This window comes from Coregonus lavaretus (genome assembly GCF_964263955.1).
Source record: "Coregonus lavaretus genome assembly, chromosome: 21".
Taxonomy (NCBI): Eukaryota; Metazoa; Chordata; class Actinopteri; order Salmoniformes; family Salmonidae; genus Coregonus; species Coregonus lavaretus.
In genome coordinates, this window is record NC_140008.1 from 9799553 (window position 1) to 9827409 (window position 27857).

A 27857-nucleotide genomic window follows, 5' to 3' on the forward strand; every position below is an offset into this window, starting at 1 on the left:
CACAGAGTTTCGCTGAAAAAGTGGAGAAATAAAATATCGATAATCACACACTTCTATATATTGCTGACAAGCGGATGACACAAATGTACAATGTGAACAGATAATGAAGCTCTGAGTAGTGAACCTTTATTTTGGCACAATTTGGTGAGGACATCAAAGCCTAAAGAAAGCCTCGGGTTCCTAGCACTACTCTTTTGGAAGCCATATTAAAGCTACAAAAATGTCAGTATTCAACCTTTACATGTGTTAACAATGCAACAGAACCGGTATGACATTCACTCACACTGGTGGCCTAAAATAACTACCTGAAAGCCACGCCCCTACTAAGCCGTTCCTCCAGTCTTCTGCTCTGACCCGGTGGATCATACATTTTTTGATATACAGTACCAGTCTAAAGTTTGGACACACCTACTCATTCAAGGGTTTTTCTTTATTTTTACTATTTTCTACATTGTAGAATAATAGTGAAGACATCAAAACTATGAAATAACACATATGGAATCATGTAGTAACCAAAAAGTGTTAAACAAATCAAAACATAGTTTAGATTTTAGATTCTTCAAAGTAGCCACCCTTTGCCTTGATGACAATTTTGCACACTCTTGGCCTTCTCTCAACCGAGCACTTTTTAACCCAGCATTATTTTGTGTGTACAGTCCCCAAACAGTCCCCTACACTCCCCTACACTCCGCTACAGTCCCCTACACTCCCCTACAGTTCCCTACACTCCCCTACAGTTCCCTACAGTTCCCTACACTCCCCTACACTCCGCTACAGTCCCCTACAGTTCACTACACTCCCCTACACTCTCCTACACTCCCCTACAGTCCCCTACACTCCCCTACAGTTCCCTACACTCCCCTACACTCCCCTACAGTTCCCTACACTCCCCTACAGTTCCCTACACTCCCCTACAGTCCCATACACTCCCCTACAGTCCCCTACACTCTGCTACAGTCCCCTACAGTTCCCTACACTCCCCTACAGTTCCCTACACTCCCCTACAGTCCCCTACACTCCCCTACACTCCCATACACTCCCCTACAGTTCCCTACACTCCCCTACACTCCACTACAGTCCCCTACACTCCGCTACAGTCCCCTACACTCCCCTACAGTCCCCTACACTCCCCTACACTCCCCTACAGTCCCATACACTCCGCTACAGTCCCCTACACTTCACTACAGTCCCCTACACTCCCCTACAGTCCCCTACAGTCCCCTACACTCCGCTACAGTCCCCATACACTCCCCTACACTCCCCTACAGTCCCCTACACTCCCCTACAGTCCCCTACAGTCCACTACAGTCCACTACAGTCCCCTACACTCCGCTACAGTCCCCTACACTCCCCTACAGTCCCCTACACTCCCCTACACTCCCCTACAGTCCCATACACTCCGCTACAGTCCCCTACACTTCACTACAGTCCCCTACACTCCCCTACAGTCCCCTACAGTCCCCTACACTCCGCTACAGTCCCCATACACTCCCCTACACTCCCCTACAGTCCCCTACACTCCCCTACAGTCCCCTACAGTCCACTACAGTCCTCTACAGTCCCCTACAGTCCACTACAGTCCCCTACAGTCCCCTACACTCCCCCCTACAGTCCACTACAGTCCCATACAGTCCACTACAGTCCACTACAGTCCCCTACAGTCCACTACAGTTCCCTACACTCCCCTACAGTCCCCTACACTCCCCTACAGTCCCCTACACTCCCCTACAGTCCCCTACACTCCGCTACAGTCCCCTACACTCCGCTACAGTCCCCTACACTCCCCTAAAGTTCCCTACAGTCCACTACAGTCCACTACAGTCCCCTACAGTCCACTACAGTTCCCTACACTCCCCTACAGTCCCCTACACTCCGCTACAGTCCCCTACACTCCGCTACAGTCCCCTACACTCCCCTACAGTCCCCTACACTCCCCTACAGTCCCTTACACTCTGCTACAGTCCCCTACACTCCGCTACAGTCCCCTACACTCCCCTAAAGTTCCCTACAGTCCACTACAGTCCCCTACACTCCCCTAAAGTTCCCTACAGTCCACTACAGTCCCCTACACTCCCCTACAGTTCCCTACAGTCCACTACAGTCCACTACAGTCCCCTACAGTCCACTACAGTTCCCTACACTCCCCTACAGTCCCCTACACTCCGCTACAGTCCCCTACACTCCGCTACAGTCCCCTACACTCCCCTACAGTCCCCTACAGTCCCCTACACTCCCCTACAGTCCCTTACACTCCGCTACAGTCCCCTACACTCCGCTACAGTCCCCTACAGTCCCCTAAAGTTCCCTACAGTCCACTACAGTCCCCTACACTCCCCTAAAGTTCCCTACACTCCCCTAAAGTTCCCTACAGTCCACTACAGTCCACTACAGTCCCCTACAGTCCACTACAGTTCCCTACACTCCCCTACAGTCCCCTACACTCCGCTACAGTCCCCTACACTCCGCTACAGTCCCCTACACTCCCCTACAGTCCCCTAAACTCCCCTACAGTCCCTTACACTCCGCTACAGTCCCCTACACTCCGCTACAGTCCCCTACACTCCGCTACAGTCCCCTACACTCCGCTACAGTCCCCTACACTCCCCTAAAGTTCCCTACAGTCCACTACAGTCCCCTACACTCCCCTAAAGTTCCCTACAGTCCACTACAGTCCCCTACACTCCCCTAAAGTTCCCTACAGTCCACTACAGTCCCCTACACTCCCCTACAGTTCCCTACAGTCCACTACACAGGATTATTATTCTCTGTGGAATTGAATTGAATGGAAGAGCTCTCCTCCTGCACTCCAGCCTTTCACTCCAGAATACTATTCACTATAACATAATGCCTTATTGTAGCTATTATATGGCTTCAAGTTGTTCTATGACATATCAAATCAAGTTGTTCTATGACATATAAAATCTACAATCAAGTTGTTGTATGACATATAAAATCTACAATGAAGTTGTTGTATGACATTAAATCTACAATCAAGTTGTTGTATGACATAAAATCTACAATCAAGTTGTTTTATATAGAATGGTTTTAAACGCACCGATTGGGATGTGTGTGTGCGTCTGTGTGAGCGTGTGTGTTAACCTTGTCCTGTCCCGTGTGTGTGTGTGTGTGTGTGTGTGTGTGTGTGTGTGTGTGTTCTCCCAGGTTCACACAGTCCCTCCACCTGCACCTGTACATGCCTGCAGGCCTGGCCTTCATGGCTGGGATCACCTCCATCATCTACTACCACAATATAGAGACCTCCAACTTCCCCAAGCTACTGCTAGGTAAGGCTTTTTAATACTTACCTCCAACTTCCCCAAGCTACTGCTAGGTAAGGCTTTTTAATACTTACCTCCAACTTCCCCAAGCTACTGCTAGGTAAGGCTTTTTAATACTTACCTCCAACTTCCCCAAGCTACTGCTAGGTAAGGCTTTTTAATACTTACCTCCAACTTCCCCAAGCTACTGCTAGGTAAGGCTTTTTAATACTTACCTCCAACTTCCCCAAGCTACTGCTAGGTAAGGCTTTTTAATACTTACCTCCAACTTCCCCAAGCTACTGCTAGGCAGGGCTCCTTAATGGTTCTCTAAGCACTTTTCAGTGTGTTGTAACAAATTGCTGTAAATTTACAGCAAAACTTTCACAGTTAGCTACAGTACTGCAAAGAGCAATGCATTATGGGGGCTCAATGTCGTTCCACTGCACTGCTATAAAACTGTATTATCTGTTTTGCTGTGTATTTACAGCAGCATAGTGTGAATTATGGTGCATTGTGGGAAGATGTTGTGGGCGTTGATTGAATCTCTTGCTAATTAACATATTTTGAGGCGGGCCTTGTAAGTTGTAGCCGTTAGTGAGAATGCTGTGGTAGTAGTGCCCTAACAATTTGAACCACTAATATAAAATAGAGATTGAATATAAAGCTGGGTGGGTTTGCCCTGTAATCACAGCCTGTTTGGAAGCCTTTTTTAGACCTCTAGAAGTTTAAGTGATGCCAAACACCAAATATGAATAAATATGTTGAGGTTTTCCAGGCAATTGTGTCAAAATTAGGTTAATTACTCAAGGCTCTGATCAACAGTTTCTTCTAGTAGCACCTGCTTGTCAAAAGAATTTAGAGCAGCCAAATTACTATGACTTAAAGGAAGCTGGTCGCAAGTTACTGTGAATATTACAGTAACGTACTTTGCACTAGCCAGAGATGGGCAAAGATACATCCAGAAGTTCTCATGTTACAAATACAGGCTATTTTGAAGACCAATTTATCCTTAATTCCCAGTAACGGTTACAGAAATGTTTTACTTGCTATGGCTGTGATATGTTTAAAAAAAAAATCAACCTTAGATGAATCGCTCTGGAAAATAATGTCTGATAAATTACCAAAATGTAAAAGTTAAAAATGAGCATTAGCAAAACAAACAACTGGGTATTAATCGAATGAGCTCCGCCCTCAAACTATTTGTATTTTGATCAAATTTGGCCTTGTTTGGAGCGGAGCAATAGCGGTGTGTGGGTAGAATAACTGGGGAAGCCAAGCCAAGGAAAAATAGCCATATTACAACCTATGTGTTGTTTATATACCTTGACACCGTGATCGCTCTGACAGGGGCAGAATAAATTCAACCACATTTTTGTTTCATCACAAAACCGGAGCGCAACATCTGTTCGGTGAAGTCCACAAAACATATTGCATGTAACAAACAGTTATATAACCTACAGCATGGTCAAGAAAGTTAATGTTTCTGACATTTTCGGACTACTAAACAACTATTGATTTAGAACCATGGAGAGTTACTGCAAGTCGCAAAGAAAACAGGAGCTGCCTCCACTATTCCAGCACCATCTCAACTTCAACATCATCTAATCACCTATGCTTAGTCTACTACAGTGACAACTAAAAGATACCAAAAATGATTTAATGCAATCAACGTCAGCTAAATATGATGAGGCTGTCCATGGTACTGATATCCTTGTACGTGCATGCTTGCAAGTAGAAAAAACGTTCACTGCCAGCAATGCCATCCTCCTTTTTCATGTTGCTTAAACGTTCTATTAGTCTGTTATACAGTACACACGTTCAGTTTTTGTTGTCCTAGGCTACCTGGCTAAAATGCTTGCTCGCTAGCCTAACTTCCTTTCATGGGCAACAATGTGCTATGCTTACTACATCTAGCTACATGTTGAACTTTCATCCTCTCAGGCAAGGGACACAATGTATACATTTATGGTTGGATCAGAATCGCCATTAAAATCATTGGCCAGTATGGAGAATTAAGTAAAACCACAAGTCCAAATCCCTATCTCCATCTATGGCTAATTTAGGAATGGGACAATTTTAGCTAGCTAGCTAGCCACCGGAGGACAACAACACAACGAGATGCAACAATTAAATTTTTTCTGTCAATGACGTCTGGATTCTGGTGATGTGATTGGTTTGAAGCCAAATCCAAACTGTCTTCCCTTGACATGTTCTTTTAATGTGCTAGGACCATTCACAGCTGAGCTCGCTCAGTTTATTTAGCTCAACTCTGATTGACTAATATTTTAATATTTAAATATTGCCTAGCTACCTGCACTTTAAATCTGCAATACTAATTACTGTGCTTCCAGTAATGCACTGTAAATTCTAGAAATACAGTATGTTACTGTAGTCAGGTGTTACAGTAAAGGTCCTGCAAATCTACAGTAATTTACTGGCTTCTGTGCTGCCAATAATTTACTCTAAATTTACAGTAACCTACTGGCTACTGAGCTCCCAGCAATTTACTGTAAAATGTACAGGACATATTTTATAGTGTGTGTTTATGCATAGTGTGTGTGTGTGTGTGTATGCATAAAGTGTGGTGTGTGTGTGTGTGTGTGTGTGTGTGTGTGTGTGTGTGTGTGTGTGTGTGTGTGTGTGTGTGTGTGTGTGGATGTGTGCGTACAAACTATGGCAGAATGGTCACCACACTTTAATGCACAGCTCACCTCACTTTAGTACTAAACATGAAAATGTCCATCTTCCACTGCTGAAATCTGCCTCTGCAGTGCAAAGAAGCCAAAGGATGTAGAAGAGATGCCCAATTACTGTGTGGTGGATAAACCTTGTATGACTCACTGTAGCCTTGCTGGCCCCTAAGGCCTTCTAAGCACAATCAATGAGCAATTCAATGATGTACTGTACGTGGTTTCGTCTAAACCAGGGATGGGCAACTGGAGGGGGGAACTCGGTCGGGGTCTCAACTTAATGTTGAGAGTTAGAATAATCGAATACACAAGGTGACATTTCAAAATGTGGTTGTACATCAGCAGTTTTTTTCTTGTTATGTCAGTCAATGTCACTCACTCAATTAGCCCATGTCATAAAAAAAAAAGTGATTGGTAAATTAGTCTAGCCAGCTATCTAAACTTGTAGTAATCATGGTCAAATTACTGACCGTGGGGCCCCCATTGATTTTGTTACTCACTGTCCCTCAGATATCATATTCAAAACAGCAAACATTGGCAAAATGAGTAGAATTGCAGGAAATGAGCTGTAAAATTGCTAAATCTTCTCTCCATCCCGTAGCAAAATGTGTAGAATCGCAGCAAACATGCTTTCAAACTTCAAAATGTTCCCTCCGCTGTCAAGATGGGGGCCGCTAAAATATTTTGCTCGCAATGTGAGGGGCCCCACAACACAATTTCACTTAGGGCCCCCAAAAGGCTAAGGCTGGCTCTGACTGCATGTGTGGGTATGCAGACCTGCAAGCCACTCATGGTGGTCAGATTGTTTGTGGCCCCCACCCCCATCAAAGATGCCCATCCCTGGTCTAAACCATAGGCATTACAAATGTACTGTTAATCCAGATGCACGGTTCATTATGTTGAGCTGGTTATCGGTCTGTAGGTATGAGGCAATATTGTTAAAAGTCCAATTACATTCTGATTGAATGGCTGTTAATTATACTGCAGTATGAGGTAGAGAAACAATGTAGTAGAATATTCTATGTGTGTCCGCTGAGCATGAGTCAGAGATATGATTTGTGTAAAGATTGTATACTTGTGTATATTCCAAACCGATATTAGGTTGAAATGGGATTGTTTTTTCAATACTGTGTACTGTAGTTATTCTCGTAAATAATTTGTATTGAATAAGTAGTGATACAAATGACAGCTGAGAATATTAAAGGTCCTGCACAGTCAACATCATGTTTTTTATTAAATTTGATGATATTTGGTGAAACCAGATCAAAGTAGGATGACCAAAGTATGAAAAATGACTGTTGCTTAACATTGATAAAGTTTGATCATAACATTACTGGTCCCCTCCCTAGTGTCAAAAAGTTGGCTTTAGACGGCTGGATTATAAAGGCTTTTGTGACTTTACGAAAATCCTCTCAATGCACCAATGGTAACGTTTTATTATCTTTCCTAATTTAGTACCGCCTTGTAACCAACATCACAAAAGGTGTGTTCGCAGAGGGGCGTGGGTTACTTAGCTAGGTAGCTAGTCTACTGGTGCCAAAATTTGACTGCAGCGTATCAACAAATACAATGACATGTTTCCCCTATTCATCTAAGGCAGGGGTCTCCAACAGGTCGATCGCACCAGTAGCTCGCAACCCACCTATGAGTTCTGATTCTGAAATTCTGAAAGTACATGCAATTTTCACGTGTTCCACCACAAAACTGTCCTAAACAAATCTCACAAGTACCAGACAACACAAGCTCCCAGCTACTATCTAATCACTGCTACATTGACATTATCCCACCCCTTTAAAGCCACTATTGACTTAAAAAGCCAAAATGACACTATCTGCCAATTCATTTCCAGCAATATTGCCTCTGTCTGTCTGTGTGGTGTGCACATTTGTCCATCACTCCGTGTGTAGCCAGTTGATGCGATAACCCTCTTGTGGGTTGACAGAAATACTTTCCCCAAAAGCTTCTCAAATAAATGTTAACCTGGCAGAAGTATATAATGAGTAAGTCTTTTTTATTTATTTAACCAGGCAAGTCAGTTAAGAACAAATTCTTATTTACAATGAAGGCCTACACCAGCCAAACCCGGACGACGCTGGGCAAATTGTGCACCACCCTATGGGACTCCCAATCACGGCTAGTTGTGATACAGCCTGGAATTGAACCAGGGGGTCTGTAGTCACGCCTCAAGCATTGAGATCCAGTGCCTTAGACTGCTGCGCCACTCGGGAGCCCACGAGTATATCAGTATATCATTTGTATCTATTATTTGTTATTTTAAAACTTTGCCATGAAATGAACAGTAGCAGTACAGGACCATCGCTTATTATTATTTTTTTTTAATGTAATTTTTGTTGGGACCAGCACATAAGACGGCACATTCCTCACTCGCTAGATGCACAATCAAATCAAATCAAATTGTATTTGCCACATGCGCTGAATACAATAGGTGTAGACCTTACAGTGAAATGCTTACTTACAAGCCCTTAACCAACAATGCAGTTTTAAGAAAAAAAGTGTTACGTAAAAAATAGCGAAGTAAAAAAATTAAAATAATTAAAGAGCAGCAGTAAAATAAAATAACAGTAGGGAGGCTATATACAGGGGGTACCGGTAAAGAGTCAATGTGCGGGGGCACCGGTTAGTCGAGGTAATATGTACATGTAGGTAGAGTTATTAAAGTATTAATATATAATATGTAAAGTTACTATGCAAACAGTGGCTTGTGAAAGTATTCACCCCACTTGACATTTTTCCTATTTTGTTGCCTTACAACCTGGAATTAAAATTGATTTTTGGGGGGTTTGTATCATTTGATTTAAACAAAATGCCTACCACTTTGAAGATGCAAAATATTTTTTATTGTGGAACAAACAAGAAATAAGAAAACTTGTGCGTGCATAACTATTCACCCCTGTCACGTTCGTTGTATAAAGGATTGGACCAAGGTGCAGCGTGGTATGCGTACATGTTTAATATTATAATAAACACTTGACAAAATAACAAAAGCAACTGAACGTGAAGTTCTAAAGGCTAACAGCAAACAGAAACAAGGCTAAACAGAAACAAGATCCCACCACTAAAGGTAGGCAAAATGGCTGCCTAAGTATGATCCCCAATCAGAGACAACGATAGACAGCTGCCTCTGATTGGGAACCACACCCGGCCAACAGAGAAATAGAATAAACTAGATTCTATCCAAATCACACCCTGACCTAACCAAACAGAGAATACAGGTGATCTCTATGGTCAGGGCGTGACAACCCCCCAAAGTCAATAATTTGTAGAGCCACCTTTTGCAGCAATTACAGCTGCAAGTCTCTTGGGGTATGTCTCTATAAGCTTGGCACATCTAGCCACTGGGATTTTTGCCCATTCTTCAGGGCAAAACTGCTCCAGCTCCTTCAAGTTGGATGGGTTCCGCTGGTTTACAGCAATCTTTAAGTCATACCACAGATTCTCAATTGGATTGAGGTCTGGGCTTTGACTAGGCCATTCCAAGACATTTACATGTTTCTCCTTAAACCACTTGAGTGTTGCTTTAGCAGTATGCTTAGGGTTTGGTGTTCTCGGGGTGATGAGAGGTGTTGGTTTTGGGCCAGACATAGCGTTTTCCTTGATGGCCAAAAAGCTCAATTTTAGTCTCATTTGACCAGAGTACCTTCTTCCATATTTTTGGGGTGTCTCCCACATGCCTTTTGGCGAACACCAAAATTGTTTGCTTATTTTTTTCTTTAAGCAATGGCTTTTTTCTGGCCACATTTCTGTAATGCCCAGCTCTGTGGAATGTACAGCTTAAAGTGGTCCTATGGACAGATACTCCAATCTCCGCTGTGGAGCTTTGCAGCTTCTTCAGGGTTATCTTTGGTCTCTATGTTGCCTCTCTAGTTAATGCCCTCCTTGCCTGGTCTGTGAGTTTTGGTGGGTGGCCCTCTCTTGGCAGGTTTGTTGTGGTGCCATCTTCTTTAAAAAAAATGTATAATGGATTTAATGGTGCTCCATGGGATGTTCAAAGTTTCTTATATTTTTTGATAACCCAACCCTGATCTGTACTTCTCCACAACTTTGTCCCTGACCTGTTTGGAGAGCTCCTTGGTCTTCATGGTGCCGCTTGGTTGGTGGTGCCCCTTGCTTAGTTGTGTTGCAGACTCTGGGGCCTTTCAGAACAGGTGTATATATACTGAGATTATGTGACAGATTATGTAACACTTAGATTGCATACAGGTCGACTTTATTTAACTAATTATGTGACTTCTGAAGGTAATTGGTTGCACCAGATCTTATTTATTACACTACCCCGGTCAACAGCTCTGCACCCTCCGCTGCAACTTGCCCATGCCCGCCCCTTCTCCGCTATGCAATCCAGTTTCCGAGCTGGTCATGGGTGCACCTCAGCCACGCTCAAGGTCCTAAACGATATTATAACCACGATCGATAATAGACAGTACTGTGCAGCCGTCTTCATCGACCTGGCCAAGGCTTTCGACTCTGTCAACCACCGCATTCTTATTGGCAGACTAAATAGCCTTGGTTTCTCAAATGACTGCCTCGCCTGGTTCACCAACTACTTCTCAGATAGAGTTCAATGTGTCAAATCGGAGGGCCTGTTGTCTGGACCTATGGCAGTCTCTATGGGGGTGGCACAGGGTTCAATTCTTGGGCCGACTCTTTTCTCTGTGTACATCAATGATGTCGCTCTTGCTGCTGGTGATTCTCAGATCCACCTCTACGCAGACGACACCATTTTGTATACATCTTCATTGGACACTGTGTTAACAAACCTCCAAACGAGCTTCAATGCCATACAACACTCCGTCCGTAGCCTCCAACTGCTCTTAAACACAAGTAAAACTAAATGCATGCTCTTCAATCGAACACTGCTGGCACCTGCCCACTCGACTAGAATCACTACTCTCGACGGGTCTGACCTAGAGTATGTGGACAACTACAAATACCTAGGTGTCTGGTTAGACTGTAAACTCTCCTTCCAGACTCACATTAAGCATCTCCAATCAAAAGTTAAATCCAGAATCGGCTTCCTATTTCGCAACAAAGCCTCCTTCACTCATGCTGCCAAACATGCCCTCGTAAAACTGACTATCCTACCAATCCTTGACTTAGGCGATGTCATTTACAAAATAGCCTCCAACACTCTACTCAGCAAATTGGATGTAGTCTATCACAGTGCCATCCGTTTTGTCACCAAAGCCCCATATACTACCCACCATTGTGGCTCTCGTTGGCTGGCCCTCACTACATGTTCGTCGTCAAACCCACTGGCTCCAGGCCATCTATAAATCACTGCTAGGCAAATCCCCGCCTTATCTTAGCTCATTGGTCACCATAGCAACACACACCCGTAGTATTCGCTCCAGCAGGTATATCTCACTGGTCATCCCCAAAGCCAACACCTCCTTTGGCCACCATTCCTTCCAGTTCTCTGCTGCCAATGACTGGAACGAACTGCAAAAATCTCTGAAGCTGGAGACTCTTATCTCCCTAACTAACTTTAAGCATCAGTTGTCAGAGCACCTTACCGATCACTGCACCTGTACACAGCCTATCTGAAATTAGCCCACCCAACTACCTCATCCCCATATTGTTATTTATTTTGCTCATTTGCACCCCAGTATCTCTATTTGCACATAATCTCTTGCACATCTATCATTCCAGTGTTAATACTAATTGTAATTATTTTGCACTATGGCCTATTTATTGCCTTACCTCCATAACTTGCTACATTTGCACACACTGTATATATATTTTCTATTTTCTGTCGTATTTTTGACTTTATGTTTTGTTTTACCCCATATGTAACTCTGTGTTGTTGTTTTTATCGCACTTCTTTGCTTTATCTTGGCCAGGTCGCAGTTGTAAATGAGAACTTGTTCTCAACTGGCTTACCTGGTTAAATAAAGGTAAAATAAATAAAATAAATAAATATATTTAGGGGCTTCATAGCAAGCACCACTTTTCCGTTATTTATTTTTTAGAATTTTTTGAAACAAGTTATTTTTTTAATTTCACTTCACCAATTTGGACAATTTAGTGTATGTCCATTACATGAAATCCAAATAAAAAAACCATTTAAATTACAGGTTGTAATGCAACAAAATATAAAAAATGACAAGGGGGATGAATACTTTTGCAAGGCACTGTAGATAATATACAGAGTAGCAGCAGTGTATAAGAGGGTGGGGTGTGGTGGGGGGGGGTCAATGCATATAGTCTGGGTAGCCATGATTAGCTGTTCAGGAGTCTTATGGCTTGGGGGTAGAAGCTGTTAAGAAGCCTTTTGGACCTAGACTTGGCGCTCCGGTACTGCTTGACATGCGGTAGCAGAGAGAACATAGACTAGGGTGGCTGGAGTCTTTGACAAATTTTAGGGCCTTCCTCTGACATCGCCTGGTATAGAGGTCCTGGATGGCAGGAAGCTTGGCCCCGGTGATGTACTGGGCCGTACGCACTACCCTATGTAGTGCCTTGCGGTCGGAGGCCGAGCAGTTGCCATACCAGGCGGTGATGCAACCAGTCACGATGCTCTCGATGGTGCAGCTGTATAACTTTTTGAGGATCTGAGGACCCATGCCAAATCTTTTCAGTCTCCTGAGGGGGAATAGGCATTGTCGTGCCCTCATCACGACTGTCTTGGTGTGTTTGGACCATGATAGTTTGTTGGTGATGTGGACACCAAGGATCTTGAAGCTCTCAACCTGTTCCACTACAGCCCCGTCGATGAGAATGGGGGCTTGCTCAGTCCTCTTTTTTTTCCTGTAGTCCACAATCATCTCCTTTGTCTTGATCACGTTGATGGAGAGGTTGTTATCTTGGCACCACATGGCCAGGTCTCTGACCTCCTCCCTATAGGCTGTCTCATCGTTGTCGGTGATCAGGCCTACCACTGTTGTGTCGTCGGCAAACTTAATGATGGTGTTGGAGTCGTGCCTGGCCATGCAGTCATGGGTGAACAGGGAGTACAGGAGGGGACTGAGCACACACCCCTGAGGGGCCCCCGTGTTGAGGATCTGTCAGGTAAGCTAGGCTGTGTCTTGGGGATTTAGAATGGAGCGCATAGTGAGTGATTTGTCTTTTGACAGGTAGGCACAGTAATTCTGACAGTTTATTACAGCTGTTTATTCCCTATTGACACTGAGTTGTAACATGAGTAGAGCCATCAGAAATGCTATGACACAAAATGTAAACTAAACCGTCAAAAGCAGAGGAAAGATAGGAAACATAGATTATAAAATGTATGCATGATATTCACTTCACATTCGCTGTGCCTCACAGAAGACAGTCCACTCCTGATGCAGTGTTCAATTCCTTTGACTTACTCTGGATCTCTGCATCATCTGTATAGGAATGTATAGGACGTTCCTAACCCTTTACATTTATCAGGAGTTGACTTGAAAATGACTTGCGTAGTCAGACTGAGTGGTTCCTTATGATTCCAGACATGTTCTAATGTTCCTCTCTGATCCTCTCTGAAGCTCTACTGTTCTACTGGGTCTTGGCCTTTCTGATGAAGACCATCAAGTTTGCCAAGTACACGGAGCACGGCATCGGCCTGAGACAACTCCGCTACTGCATCACAGGACTCCTGGTCCTGCTCTACGGACTACTGCTGGCTGTGGAGATCAACGTCATACTGGGCAGGGTGAGCACCAGTGTGTGTGGGAGTGGAATGGAATATGTGTGTGTGCCCATGTATTTGTGTGTGTGTATTTGTGTGTACCTTTTTGTGTGTATCATCCTAGAGTGAGGAGTGTGTGTGTGTGTGTGTGTGTGTGTGTGTGTGTGTGTGTGTGTGTGTGTGTGTGTGTGTGTGTGTGTGTGTGTGTGTGTGTGTGTGTGTGTGTGTGTGTGTGTGTGTGTGTGTGTGTGTGTGTGTGTGTGTGTGTGTGTGTGTGTGTGTGCACGCACGTACATACGTGCAAGCATACATTTGTGTGTATGCATCGATTTTCCTCAGTGTGACTGGCGGCCATCTCTTTCCTGTCTTTCCTGTGTCTTTCAATCTAGCATTTTGGATGCTCCTGCACATTGGATGATCAGTATTGCTGCCTACAGGTCTGCTCATTAGGCTGATAGATCAGGCAGAATGTGCTGGACTGTTGTGACGAGTGGGACCTTGTAGTTACATGTAACAAGGTCATATTCTCTTAACCTGCTGTGTAAGTTCTCCTAAACATGCTCCGAAAAGTCAATTTTGAAAAAAGATGTAACCCTTCTAGAAAAAACCTTGTTTTGGGGCAGAGCTCATTAGAATAATACTCAGCATTCAATTGTCCATTTTTACAAACACATTTATATTTAGTCCATTTAGCAGACGCTCTGATCACACCATAGTGCCATCAGACTTCTGATACCAATGCAGGGTGAAAGGTGGGCCACAAAATGGTGAACCTCAATAAAAATGTGTATAGAAAAGTATTTTGTATTTCGAAAATACAAATTACAGCTCTCGAAAGTATCTTGTTACAAAATGATACAGGGAGGCTTTGCCAAGGTATTGATACTTTTGCCAACCCGTTATCATGCAACCCATAATTTAATACACAACAGAGCCAACTTCACAGTCAAATACTCTTCATCACCCATAATGATCAGACACTATCTGTGATATCCAGTGGAGCACAGGCCAACAAGATAATTAACCATTATCTCTTCAAAACTTGGATTAAGTAAGTGTTTCTGAAACTGGATGTACGTTAGCAAATAGTTGCATAGTTCATTGCATTGTTCACATTTGTATGAGAAAAAGTGAATTTTTCTCCCTCTGTCCCTCCACACAGCGCTACCTATGTTTCACTGAGGCTATGGAGGTGAAGCCCCCAGAGGACCTGCAGGACCTGGGGGTGCGGTTCCTGCAGCCCTTTGTCAACCTGCTGTCCAAGGCCACCTACTGGTGGATGAACACCTTCATCACGGCAGCCCACCACCGCCCCATCGACCTCAAGGTCATCGGCAAGCTGCCCATCGCCATGCGAGCCCTCACCAACTATCTGAAGCTCCGCAAGGCTTTCGAGAGCCAGAGGGTAAAGGTAGTAATACTACTTTACTTCTCTCACACCAAGCATGTGAGAGAAAGACAGACAGATGAGAGAGAGAGAGAGAGAGAGAGAGAGAGAGAGAGAGAGAGAGAGAGAGAGAGAGAGAGAGAGAGAGAGAGAGAGAGAGAGAGAGAGAGAGAGAGAGAGAGAGAGAGAGAGAGAGAGAGAGAGAGAGAGAGAGAGAGAGAGAGAGAGAGAGAGAGAGAGAGAGAGAGAGAGAGAAACATAGACACTAAAACGTGTTCAACACTTCCACTCACAAATTTAAAGCCAATTGGAGGTGTACATGTGAATGTTTTTCAAGGCCTACCTTCAAACTCAGTGCCTCTTTGCTTGACATCATGTGAAAATCCAAAGAAATCAGCCAAGACCTCAGAAAAAATATATTACACCTCCACAAGTCTGGTTCATCCTTGCGAGCAATTTCCAAATGCCTGAAGGTACCACGTTCATCTGTACAAACAATAGTACGCAAGTAGAAACACCATGGGACCACGCAGCCGTCATACTGCTCAGGAAGGAGACGCGTTCTGTCTCCTAGTACTTTGGTGCGAAAAATGCAAATCAGTCCCAGAAAAACAGCAAAGGACCTTGTGAAGATGCTGGAGGAAGCAGGTACAAAAGTATCTATATCCGCAGTAAAAGGAGTCCTGTATCGACATAACCTGAAAGGACGCCCAGCAAGGAAGAAGCCACTGCTCCAAAACCGGCATACAAAAGCTAGACTACGGTTTGCAACTGCACATGGGGACAAAGATCGTACTTTTTGGAGAAATGTCCTCTGGTCTGATGAAACAAAAATAGAACTGTGTGGCCATAATGACCATCGTTATGTTTGTAGGAAAAAGGGGGATGCTTGCATGCCGAAGAACACCATCCCAACTGTGAAGCACGGGGGTGGCAGAATCATGCTGTGGGGGGGCTTTGCTGCAGGAGGGACTGGTGCACTTCACAAAATAGATGGCATCATGAGGAAGGAAAATTATGTGGATATATTGAAGCAACATAAGAAGACATCAGTCAGGAAGTTAAAGCTTGGTCGCAAATGGGTCTTCCAAATGAACAATGACCCCAAGCATACTTCCAATGTTGTGGCAAAATGGCTTAAGGACAACAAAGTCAAGGTATTGGAGTGGCCATCACAAAGCCCTAACCTCAAGCCTATAGAAAATATGTGGGCAGAACTGAAAAAGCGTGTGCGAGCAAGAAGGCCTACAAACCTGACTCAGTTACACCAGCTCTGTCAGGAGGAATGGGCCAAAATTCACTCAACTTATTGTGGGAAGCTTGTGGAAGGCTACCCAAAACGTTTAACCCAAGTTAAACAATTTAAAGGCAACGCTACCAAATACTAATTGAGTGTATGTAAACTTCTGACCCACTGGGAATGTGATGAAAGAAATAAAAGCTGAAATAAATTATTCTCTCTACTATTTTTCTGACATTTCACATTCTTAAAATAAAGTGGTGATCCTAACTGACCTAAGACAGGGAATTTGTACTAGGATTAAATGTCAGGAATTGTGAAAAACTGAGTTTAAATGTATTTGGCTAAGGTGTATGTAAACTTCCGACTTCAACTGTATATCCATGAAACTGGAAAGTTTCGGAAGTGAATGTGAAGTATCAGAAGCAGAAGAATCAAATCTGGTTTATTTATACATTTTTTGTTTATTTATGTATGTATCTGCCCTCGTGCTCTCTGCATCAAAGAGCCTGACGAGAGGCTGCCTCCAAGCCAATCACCCCCTAGAGAGGAGTTGGAAAACCAGGAGGACACCATGATTATTTACCTCTCTGCAGCCAAAGTAGCTAGATGTTGTCCCCGATCTTCACTAACAATACATGTGTAAACATCACACAACGCATTCATGTCAGCGGGGTTGACTACAGTAAATGTTTGGCCTTCATGCATTATACATGGAGGGTTTCAACCTTTTGAGATCGGACAAACTATTTGACTGCACACAAACACTTGAATGCCTGAATGCCTGAATTCCCGAACGCCTGAATGCTGGTGTACTTTCAGATCTGAACGAACCTCTTCTGTGAGGTCCCATTGTGCGGTGTGCCGATGCCACAGTAGCCTGAGTCATTAGGACTGAAGTCAGGAGATGGCATGTTGGGAGGACATCATTACTACTGAAAAGCACGAGAACCACGCTCTTCTCCTTCTCACCTCAGTAAACACTGAATTCCATTAAACACTGAAAGCCATTAAACACTGAAAGCCATTCAACACTGAATATCATTATACACTGAATCCTATTAAACACTGAATCCTATTAAACACAGAATTTCATTAAACACAGAATTTCATTAAACAGTGAATTCCATTCAACACTGAATTCCATTCAACACTGAATTCTATTAAACAGTGAATTCCATTCAACACTGAATTCTATTAAACACTGAATTCTATTAAACAGTGAATTCCATTCAACACTAAATTCCAGGTTCCATGCAGGTTTCTATTCTGTAGATGTAATTGGCTCCTGATCGCCTTGGGTATGCAGGTTTTTGTTCCAGCTAATTATCTTTTAATGTTCCTTTAACAGCCTTTTGATGAGTGGCCTTGTTTTGCTTGTGTAAGAAACCCACAGGGAATAGCCACACTGTGTGTGGGAGGAGACTGACTGTGAGAACCGCTGCAAGAGTCCAATTAACTCAGGTTCCTTAATTGGAACTTGGGTAAGACTGTACATGGACATTTTACTTTTCACTGTTTTACCTGATACAACCATGATGTCCTTCCTCTTGCAGAGGCCTCTGGGCTCCATGCCGCAGGGCCCTAAGTGGATCTGGAGGGCCCTACGCCAGGCATTTGGACGGCCCCTCATCATCAGCATCACCTTCCGTTTCCTGGCTGACCTGCTGGGCTTCGCTGGGCCCCTCTGTATCTCTGGCATCGTCCATCACATCAGCAAGGACAACCGCACCATACAGCCCCCGGTGAGAAGACATTATGCGTACACCAGCGGAGGCTGCTGAGGGGAGGATGGCTCATAGTAATGGCTGGAATGGAGTCAATAGAATGGTATCAACCACATGCAAACCACATGTTTGATACCATTCCGTTGACTCCATTCCAGGCATTATTATGAGCCGTCCTACCCTCAGCCGCCTCCGCTGACGGCAAGGAGACACACGCACGCACGGATGCACGCACACACTCACACACGCTCACTGTTGAGAGAGTGAGAGAGACAGATATCCCATGATCTCCTGACTTTCAAAAGGTCAAGGCCTGTATCCACAAAGCATCTCAGAAAAGGTCTTAGGAATCCTGTTAAAACCTGTTTTAAGACAACAACAAAAAACTCCCAGCTCAGAGTAGGTTTTAGGATGATGTTAAGGCACTGCTCAGACAAACTCAGAGTCAGGAGTAAAATCAACTCATAAAAATTTATCTCAGCTGGTAATCACGACAGTTTGAGGTACCGCAAAGGAAAGCTGTTGATGAATTTCATTGACATTATTGCAAATTATGGGGAATAACCAATCGCAATGAGGCATCAACAGCTATGAACTCTATAGCACGCTTCAGACAACCACAGTGAATGTGACTTTACATAAAATGTTGCAATAAAACGTTTGATATAATATTCGCCTGACACGATCACTTTGCCTACTAATTATTGCCTAATACTGTATGTTGGCGTGCATAACCGTTTTAAAAAGAAACAATTATGAAAGTTGTTAAAAGTGGAATTTTTACAATAATTACCATTATATCAACACACTCGTCACGCACGTTTAACAACTCTAAATCACTTTGGCACAGTAGGCATCAAGTCACTTGCCGATAATGTTGAATACAACCTTGCATACTTTTTTATTTTTGTATTTATTTTTGTATTTAACCTTTATTTAACCAGGTAAGCCAGTTGAGAACAAGTTCTCATTTACAACTGCGACCTGGCCAAGATAAAGCAAAGCAGTGCGATAAAAACAACAACACAGAGTTACATATGGGGTAAAACAAAACAAAGTCAAAAATACAACAGAAAAAATATATATACAGTGTGTGCAAATGTAGCAAGTTATGGAGGTAAGGCAATAAATAGGCTATAGTGCAAAATAATTACAATTAGTATTAACACTGGAATGCTAGATGTGCAAGAGATGATGTGCAAATAGAGATACTGGGGTACAAATGAGCAAAATAAATAACAATATAGGGATGAGGTAGTTGGGCGGGCTAATTTCAGATGGGCTGTGTACAGGTGCAGTGATCGGTAAGGTGCTCTGACAACTGATGCTTAAAGTTAGTGAGGGAGATAAGTGTCTCCAGCTTCAGAGATTTTTGCAATTTGTTCCAGTCATTGGCAGCAGAGAACTGGAAGGAATGGCGGCCAAAGGAGGTGTTGGCTTTGGGGATGACCAGTGAGATATACCTGCTGGAGCGCATACTACGGGTGGGTGTTGCTATGGTGACCAATGAGCTAAGATCAGGCAGGGATTTGCCTAGCAGGGATTTATAGATGGCCTGGAGCCAGTGGGTTTGGCGATGAATATGTAGTGAGGACCAGCCAACAAGAGAAATGTTTGAAAGGTCTATAATATTTACACAATCAAGGTTAACATAAGCCCTAGATGCCTTCAATTTCCCAACTTATAGGCATGCCCAATTTAGACATATTTTTAACAACGTGGTATTGTGCTCCAAATGGATAACTTGAAAAAACATGATGTAGGTAATTAAATAATGGAAATAAAAGAATGTGATTATTTATTAGCCTAGTGGTTATAAGTATGTAGGCATATCATGTGAAATCATTGTCTAAAGCGCAAGAGATACTGTTGCATGTAAGTCTGGATTATTTATGGTTTGATCATATAGAAATATAAAAACATTGTTTCAACAACTCCAAAGCAGTTGCCTGTCTATGGCAGAGGAACCACTGACTTGCTGCATATTTCTATTATCAAGACACCTGCTGGTAACTCCTAACTGGTTAGGACTGGTGGGACTCCTAAATATCAATCAATCAATCCAATTTATTTATAAAGCCCTTTTTTTTTTACATCAGCAGATGTCACAAAGTGCTATACAGAAACCCAGCCTAAAACCCCAAACAGCAAGCAATGCCGACTAGGTGTGACTCTTATGACTAAAGAGGCTTCATGACGAGCTTTTATTTTTACCCATAATAGTAGGAGTAAAACATCTCTAGTCTCAGCACGTACCACCAGTTCTCTACTCTGAGACGCTTTGTGGATACAGGCCCAGGTTTCCATTCTGATATGACATTTACTGTCCTCCTCCCAGCACAACTGTCCTCAAAGGTGAAATCCTTGAGGCTAATGACTGGCAGCCTCACTGTGCTGCTGTCTGTTTGTCTGTCTGGCTCTCTGACTCCTCTCTAATTCCACTCAGAGCAGGACACGGACGCATCTGTCAGATCTCCTGTACTGACCCCATTCAGATCCCCTCTCCTGCTGTAATGATAGATCCTCAGTTATTGGTTTGAAAGTTGCGTAGTGGAATATTGCTGATTTGTCTCAGTAACTGTAAAAGGCTGTGTGTTCTGTAGCTCCTCATAGAAGGCAAATAAGGGATGCCCTCTCCTGAAGAAAAGGCATTTGATGATTTTGTTTGAATGTCACTGAGTTAGTTACACAATATAATTTCTAATAGGGGAGCTGATTTGGAAACATTGGGTGGCCATGTCATCTGTAGTCACTCATAGAAGTCAGACAGTGTTCTCCTCCGTCTCTATCTCCATCTTGACAGTGTTTTTGGTCCGAGGGTAGACTAAAATAGTCGCCCCTGGAAGAGATTAAATATTAAAGAGTGATATCAAGCTAAAAATATCACCATGAGACTGACAAGAAAAGGCTGTGTAGTTAACTGATAAATGCAATGTCATGGAACGTGGCAATAGCTTATTGTGAATGCGTGGAATGGAGCACCCAGATGTCCTGAGCACTCGAAAGCATGCATGGGAGTGCACTCAAACAAAGTATTTATTTGCATTAATTTGACATACACTCGGGAAAGGAGTCGGCTGTATGCCATTCAAACACTGTAAAATGTGTCTGTGTATGAGTGTGTGTGTGTGTGAGAGAGAGAAAGAGAGAGGGAGGGAGAGCGAGAGAGGGGAGGAGAGAGAGAGAGAGAGAGAGAGAGAGAGAGAGAGAGAGAGAGAGAGAGAGAGAGAGAGAGAGAGAGAGAGAGGGGGGGAGGGGTACCTGCTAAATGATTTATAGAGATGTATTTATTACCTGTCCTGTTCCAGTTTGAATGGCTCCTCAGAGATAGGAGAGATGAGAGATAAGATATCCCTTACATTTACATTTAGCAGACGCTCTTATCCAGAGCGACTTACAGTTAGTGAGTGCATTACATTTTCACCTGAGACCCTTTACGGCATAATCCAATGTTAGGGTTTCACACCTGAAGGATGACTTCTGTCGGTGTATTGAACTTCCTTAAGACAGTGGATTTGTTATGGAATGACCCCAGCCTTGGTGTGATTCACTGGTAGAACTGAATGACTGAGGACATCCATCATCATTACAGTGCAGAGATAGAGGGAGAGTGTTCCACGAATAGCTGGCCTGATCCAGAGTGTTATGGTGTGTAGTTAGATAACATACAACAGATGACTACAATGACTCCGTTGACTCAGATGACTTGAAGTGGACTGTTGATTGATCATCTTAAGGAATTTCTGGGAGTTATTCTCCTCTGCGTGTTAGGAATGATTCTGTAATATCCTTATAGAAAATCAAAGCATTTCCCCCTCTGATGTACATATTCTCTTTGATGCTTGATTACTGTCTTGTAAACAGATGTGGTTGGATATTAGTAGTAGATCTCTGCTGTAGATTTTGAACCTGCCATTTCATAACAGTCACAGTCAGACTTTCCATACTGGAATGGCTGTTCTTTCCCTTGCCCTCCCTGCTGGCAGCTCCTGGGAAGATCACAATGTCATACTCCTCATGTCCTTTCTCCTCTCTCCTCATCTCCTTCTCAAAACCCATTGGATGAGAAAGCCAGAGGTACCTCCCCTCTGACCTTCTACTCCAATGGGTTTTGAGAATGACGCGAGGAATATACAATTGAGATGTTCGCCCTGTCTGTGTGAGTAGGATACTGACTGGGTGTACTGACTGACTGGGTCCATGTCTGTGTCTCTCGCTGTGCTTTCAGATAAAGCTGCTGGGGGTCTACTTTATCTCCTCTCAAGAGTTCTTGGCGAATGCCTACGTGCTGGCCGTGCTGCTGTTCTTCGCCCTCATCCTGCAGAGAACCTTCCTCCAGGCCTCGTATTATGTGGCTATCGAGACGGGCATCAACTTACGAGGGGCTATACAGGTACTGTACTGTAGGCTTATATACAGTAGGGACCACATTGCAAAATTGTGGATCTCTACAGTGTGATCTCTGTAGACTTTCACATACATCACACATTGATGTCAATGGAGAGTTGTGTGAAGAGATTCTTACCCCTTACGTTTATTCTTATTCTCTATTACTTAGCATCAGGGATTCAGCGTTAGAAAGCGTCTGCAGTGTCAATACCTCTATATTGTGCAGTACGCCTGTCTATAGCAGCAAGGTATTGCTCATAGAGGGTAGGTTCATACATTGTTCCCTATGTTTTCGTTATTATACGTGTGTAGCAGAGGGAACTAAGAATGAGAGTTGCCAAACGACATCATATTTTAGCTGAGTTATAGTAAGGCTATGTCCTCTGGTAACTATAAAAACACAGGTTAATTGATCGGTTTCCCCATGATGTGTCTGGCTGTGTTCTCCTTCCAGACTAAGATCTACAATAAGATCATGCGGCTGTGCACCTCCAACATGTCCATGGGAGAACTGACAGTAGGACAAATCTGTAACCTGGTCGCCATAGATACCAACCAGCTCATGTGGTTCTTCTTCCTCTGTCCCAACCTGTGGGCCATGCCAGTCCAGGTGAGACCTATTCTCTTCTACTCTACTCTACTCTACAATACTCTACTCTACTCTACTCTACTCTACTCTACTCTACTCTACTATACTATACTCTACTCTACTCTACACTACTCTACTCTACACTACTCTACTCTACAATACTCTACTCTACTCTACTCTACTCTACTCTACTCTACTCTACTCTACTCTACACTACTCTACTCTACTCTACTCTACACTACTCTACTCTACTCTACACTACACTACTCTACTCTACTCTACTCTACTCTACTCTACTATACAATACTCTACTCTACTCTACTCTACTCTACACTACTCTACTCTACTCTACTCTACTCTACTCTACTATTCTTTACTCTACTCTACTCTACACTACTCTACTCTACTTTACTTTACTCTACTCTACTATTCTTTACTCTACTCTACTCTACTATTCTTTACTCTACTCTACTCTACTCTACTCTACACTACTCTACTCTACTTTACTTTACTCTACTCTACTATTCTTTACTCTACTCTACTCTACTCTACTCTACACTACTCTACTCTACTTTACTTTACTCTACTCTACTATTATTTACCCTACTCTACTCTACTCTACACTACTCTACACTACACTACACAACTCTACTCTACACTACACTACACTACTCTACAGTACTCTACAGTACTCTACACTACTCTACTCTACTCTACACTACACTACTCTACTCTACAATACTCTACACTACACTACTCTACAATACTCTACAATACTCTACTCTACACTACTCTACTCTACTCTACTCTACACTACTCTACTCTACAATACTCTACACTACACTACTCTACAATACTCTACAATACTCTACACTACACTACTCTACTCTACACTACCGGTCAAAAGTTTTAGAACACCTACTCATTCAAGGGTTTTTCTTTATTTTTACTATTTTCTACATTGTAGAATAATAGTGAAGACATCAAAACTATGAAATAACACAGATGGAATCATGTAGTAACCACAAAAGTGTTAAACAAATCAAAATATATTTTATATTTGAGATTCTTCAGATAGCCACCCTTTTCCTTGATGACAGCTTTACACACTCTTGACATTCTCTCAACCAGCTCCATGAGGTAGTCACCTGGAATGCATTTCAATTAACAGGTGTGCCTTCTTAAAAGTTAATTTGTGGAATTTCTTTCCTTCTTAATGCGTTCGAGCCAATCAGTTGTGTTGTGACAAGGGGGGGTATACAGAAGATAGCCCTATTTGGTAAAAGACCAAGTCCATATTATGGCAAGAACAGCTCAAATAAGCAAAGAGAAATTACAGTCCATCATTACTTTAAGACATGAAGGTCAGTCAATACGGAACATTTCAAGAACTTTGAAAGTTTCTTCAAGTGCAGTCGCAAAAAACATCAAGTGCTATGATGAAACTGGCTCTCATGAGGACCGCCACAGGAATGGAAGACCCAGAGTTACCTCTGCTGCAGAGGATAAGTTCATTAGAGTTAACTTCACCTCAGATTGCAGCCCAACATTTATTTCACAGAGTTCAAGTAATAGACACATCTCAACATCAACTGTTCAGAGGAGACTGTGTGAATCAGGCCTTCATGGTCGAATTGCTGCAAATAAACTACTACTAAAGGACACCAATAAGAAGAAGAGACTTGCTTGGTTCAAGAAACATGAGCAATGGACATTAGACCGGTGGAAATGTGTCCTTTGGTCTGGTGTCCAAATTGGAGATTTTTGGTTCCAACTGTCGTGTCTTTGTGAGACATGGTGTGGGTGAACGGATGATCTCTGCATATGTATTTCCCACCGTAAAGCATGGAGGAGGAGGTGTTATGGTGTGGGGGTGCTTTGCTGGTGACACTGTCTGTGATTTACAAGGAACACTTAACCAGCATGGCTACCACAGCATTCTGCAGCGATACGCCATTCCATCTGGTTTGGGCTTAGTGGGACTATCATTTGTTTTTCATGACCCAACCCACCTCCAGGCTGTGTAAGGGCTATTTTACCAAGAAGGAGAGTGATGGAGTGCTGCATCAGATGACCTGGGCTCTACAATCCCCCGACCTCAACCAAATTGAGATGGTTTGGGATGAGTCAGACCGCAGAGTGAAGGAAAAGCAGCCAAGAAGTGCTCAGCATATGTGGGAACTCCTACAAGACAGTTGGAAAAGCATTCCAGGTGAAGCTGGTTAAGAGAATGCCAAGAGTTTGCAAAGCTGTCATCAAGGCAAAGGGTGGCTGTTAGAAGAATCTCAAATATAAAATATATTTTGATTTGTTTAACACTTTTTTGGTGACTACATGATTCCATATGTGTTATTTCATAGTTTTGATGTCTTCACTATTATTCTACAATGTAGAAAATAGTAAAAATATAGGAAAACCCTTGAATGAGTAGGTGTTCTAAAACTTTTGACCGGTAGTGTACACTACTCTGCTCTACACTACTCTGCTCTACTCTCCACTACTCTACGCTACTCTACTCTACTCTACTGTACTTGATTAGGGTAGGTCCTGTATAGTTTTAATTGATTATATTCTATCCGGGTCTATTCAGTTTGGTTCTAAACTAGTCTAGTCTAATCTACTATATTAAAGGTAAAGCCAGGATGTTTCTACCCAGGGTAGAAAAGGGAAAGAAGACCGGCAGGCAGAAAATAAGCAGCACATCAGGAGAAGCCCCCATGGAGTTGAAATAGATTCATGGCATACTGTATATTACATCAGAACAGTGTGACCTTCAAGTTTATGCTCCTTGCCCCATGGCATGATGATCTCTCATATCCCATCTCTAGATCCGTACATGGAAATGGAAGGAAGGTGTTGTGGGGGGTGGGGGGGTGGGGGGGGGGACTCTTATTTAGAAATACAGGTATATCAGTTACTGGTTTGATGTTCCCTGACTATTAAATGAAAGCAGGAGTTGCAAATGTAATCTTCCAATATAATGTTCCAGACAGCCTTGGTATAGTTTCTATCTCCCAGCCTGCAACTACTATCAGTGGTGCAGATACAGAACCCTTATCAAGATCACCTGATGGATCAGGGGGACCCAGGGGCCTTTAAAAATGTTTTACTTTTCCTTCTTAGTTTGTCTTCTTATCCTGCTCTTGTTTTGGGTGTCTTGTTGTTTGCCCAACATATTCGTCTGTGTGTCAGTCGGTCAGTCAGTCTGTCTGGTAAGACGTTTCTTTGTTAGTTCAAGCTGAGACTTACCTTATCTCTCTCTACCAGGGAGAACACTGTGTCTCCCGACTCAGTTTCTCTCTCTCTCTCTCTCTCTCTCTCTCTCTCTCTCTCTCTCTCTCTCTCTCTCTCTCTCTCTCTCTCTCTCTCTCTCTCTCTCTCTCTCTCTCTCTCTCTCTCTCTCTCTTTTTCCTGGTAGAGTAAGATTCCATTATGTTCCCTTTCATTTGTGTTCTTTACAATGTGACAGTGCATTTAACAGGAGTAAAAATCCCAGGCCCAAACCACTGTAGAAAACAATCTTAGTGTAACAGTGACTCTGGTTCCTTAATTATTCTGACTGACACTATAGGCACAGGGATTAGCTTTATGGATTAAGTGGAGGAGTGAAGAAGACTGTCTGGGGGGTTCATAATGCATGGAATTGAAAACGATAACAGCTAAATGAAATATGTTGGGCTACACTAGGAATACTTTAGGAAGTTTAGTACTACTACCTGTTCCTATCCAACTGAGGGGAGAATGAACAGGTGAATCCATGTCAGAAAACAATTTACTACTGGATGTGTTTTATATGAATGGTCTTCTCAGCTCAGGCATGTGTGTGTGTGCCATACCAACCCCTCTGATTTACAGCCTTGACAATATTTAGATTCTGGCCTCGTATTTCAAAGGCAGAGAGTAGTTAGTTGTAACTACAATTATTCAGCAGCAATACTACGCCTCTGATCCTCCTTCACTAAATCTCTCCTATTTTTGTGCATAAGGCCAATCCAAGGAGTTCAACAGATTTCAAGATCGTCCATGTTCCAATGTAATGTTCCATGCAGCCTTGGTAATGTTCTGTGCAGCCTTGGTAATGTTCCGTGCAGCCTTGGTAATGTTCCATGCAGCCTTGGTAATGTTCCGTGCAGCCTTGGTTATGTTCCGTGCAGCCTTGGTAATGTTCCATGCAGCCTTGGTAATGTTCCATGCAGCCTTGGTAATGTTCCGTGCAGCCTTGGTAATGTTCCATGCAGCCTTGGTAATGTTCCATGCAGCGTTGGTAATGTTCCGTGCAGCCTTGGTAATGTTCCATTCAGCCTTGGTAATGTTCCATGCAGCCTTTGGTAATGTTCCGTGCAGCCTTGGTAATGTTCCATGCAGCGTTGGTAATGTTCCGTGCAGCCTTGGTAATGTTCCATTCAGCCTTGGTAATGTTCCATGCAGCCTTTGGTAATGTTCCGTGCAGCCTTGGTAATGTTCCATGCAGCCTTGGTAATGTTCCGTGCAGCCTTGGTAATGTTCCGTGCAGCCTTGGTAATGTTCCGTGCAGCCTTGGTAATGTTCCGTTTAGCCTTGGCAATGTTCCGTGCAGCCTTGGTAATGTTCCGTGCAGCCTTGGGATTGTTCCATGCAGCCTTGGTAATGTTCCGTGAAGCCTTGGTAATGTTTCGTGCAGCCTTGGTAATGTTCCGTGCAGCCATGGTAATGTTCCGTGCAGCCTTGGTAATGTTCCGTGCAGCCTTGTTAATGTTCCGTGCAGCCTTGGGAATGTTCCATGCAGCCTTGGTAATGTTCTGTGAAGCCTTGGTAATGTTCCGTGCAGCCTTGGTAATGTTCCGTGCAGCCTTGGTAATGTTCCGTGCAGCCTTGGTAATGTTCCATGCAGCCTTGGTAATGTTCCGTGCAGCCATGGTAATGTTCCGTGCAGCCTTGGTAATGTTCCGTGCAGCCTTGGTAATGT

The 27857-nt window shown here is 43.2% G+C and overlaps 1 protein-coding gene across 1 annotated transcript in view; it reads left to right on the plus strand.

Annotated features, from left to right (window-relative positions):
- The window catches only part of LOC311149272 (ATP-binding cassette sub-family C member 8-like), a gene marked incomplete at both ends in the record, with an annotated part of 153072 nt that overhangs the window by 16485 nt on the left and 108730 nt on the right, over positions 1-27857 (plus strand). The window contains 6 exons of the mRNA XM_084186396.1: positions 3163-3284; positions 13438-13604; positions 14743-14985; positions 17764-17952; positions 22163-22327; positions 22778-22933. Coding sequence (XP_084042522.1) covers positions 3163-3284; positions 13438-13604; positions 14743-14985; positions 17764-17952; positions 22163-22327; positions 22778-22933 — 1042 coding nt within the window. The remainder of the gene's footprint in view (positions 1-3162; positions 3285-13437; positions 13605-14742; positions 14986-17763; positions 17953-22162; positions 22328-22777; positions 22934-27857) is intronic.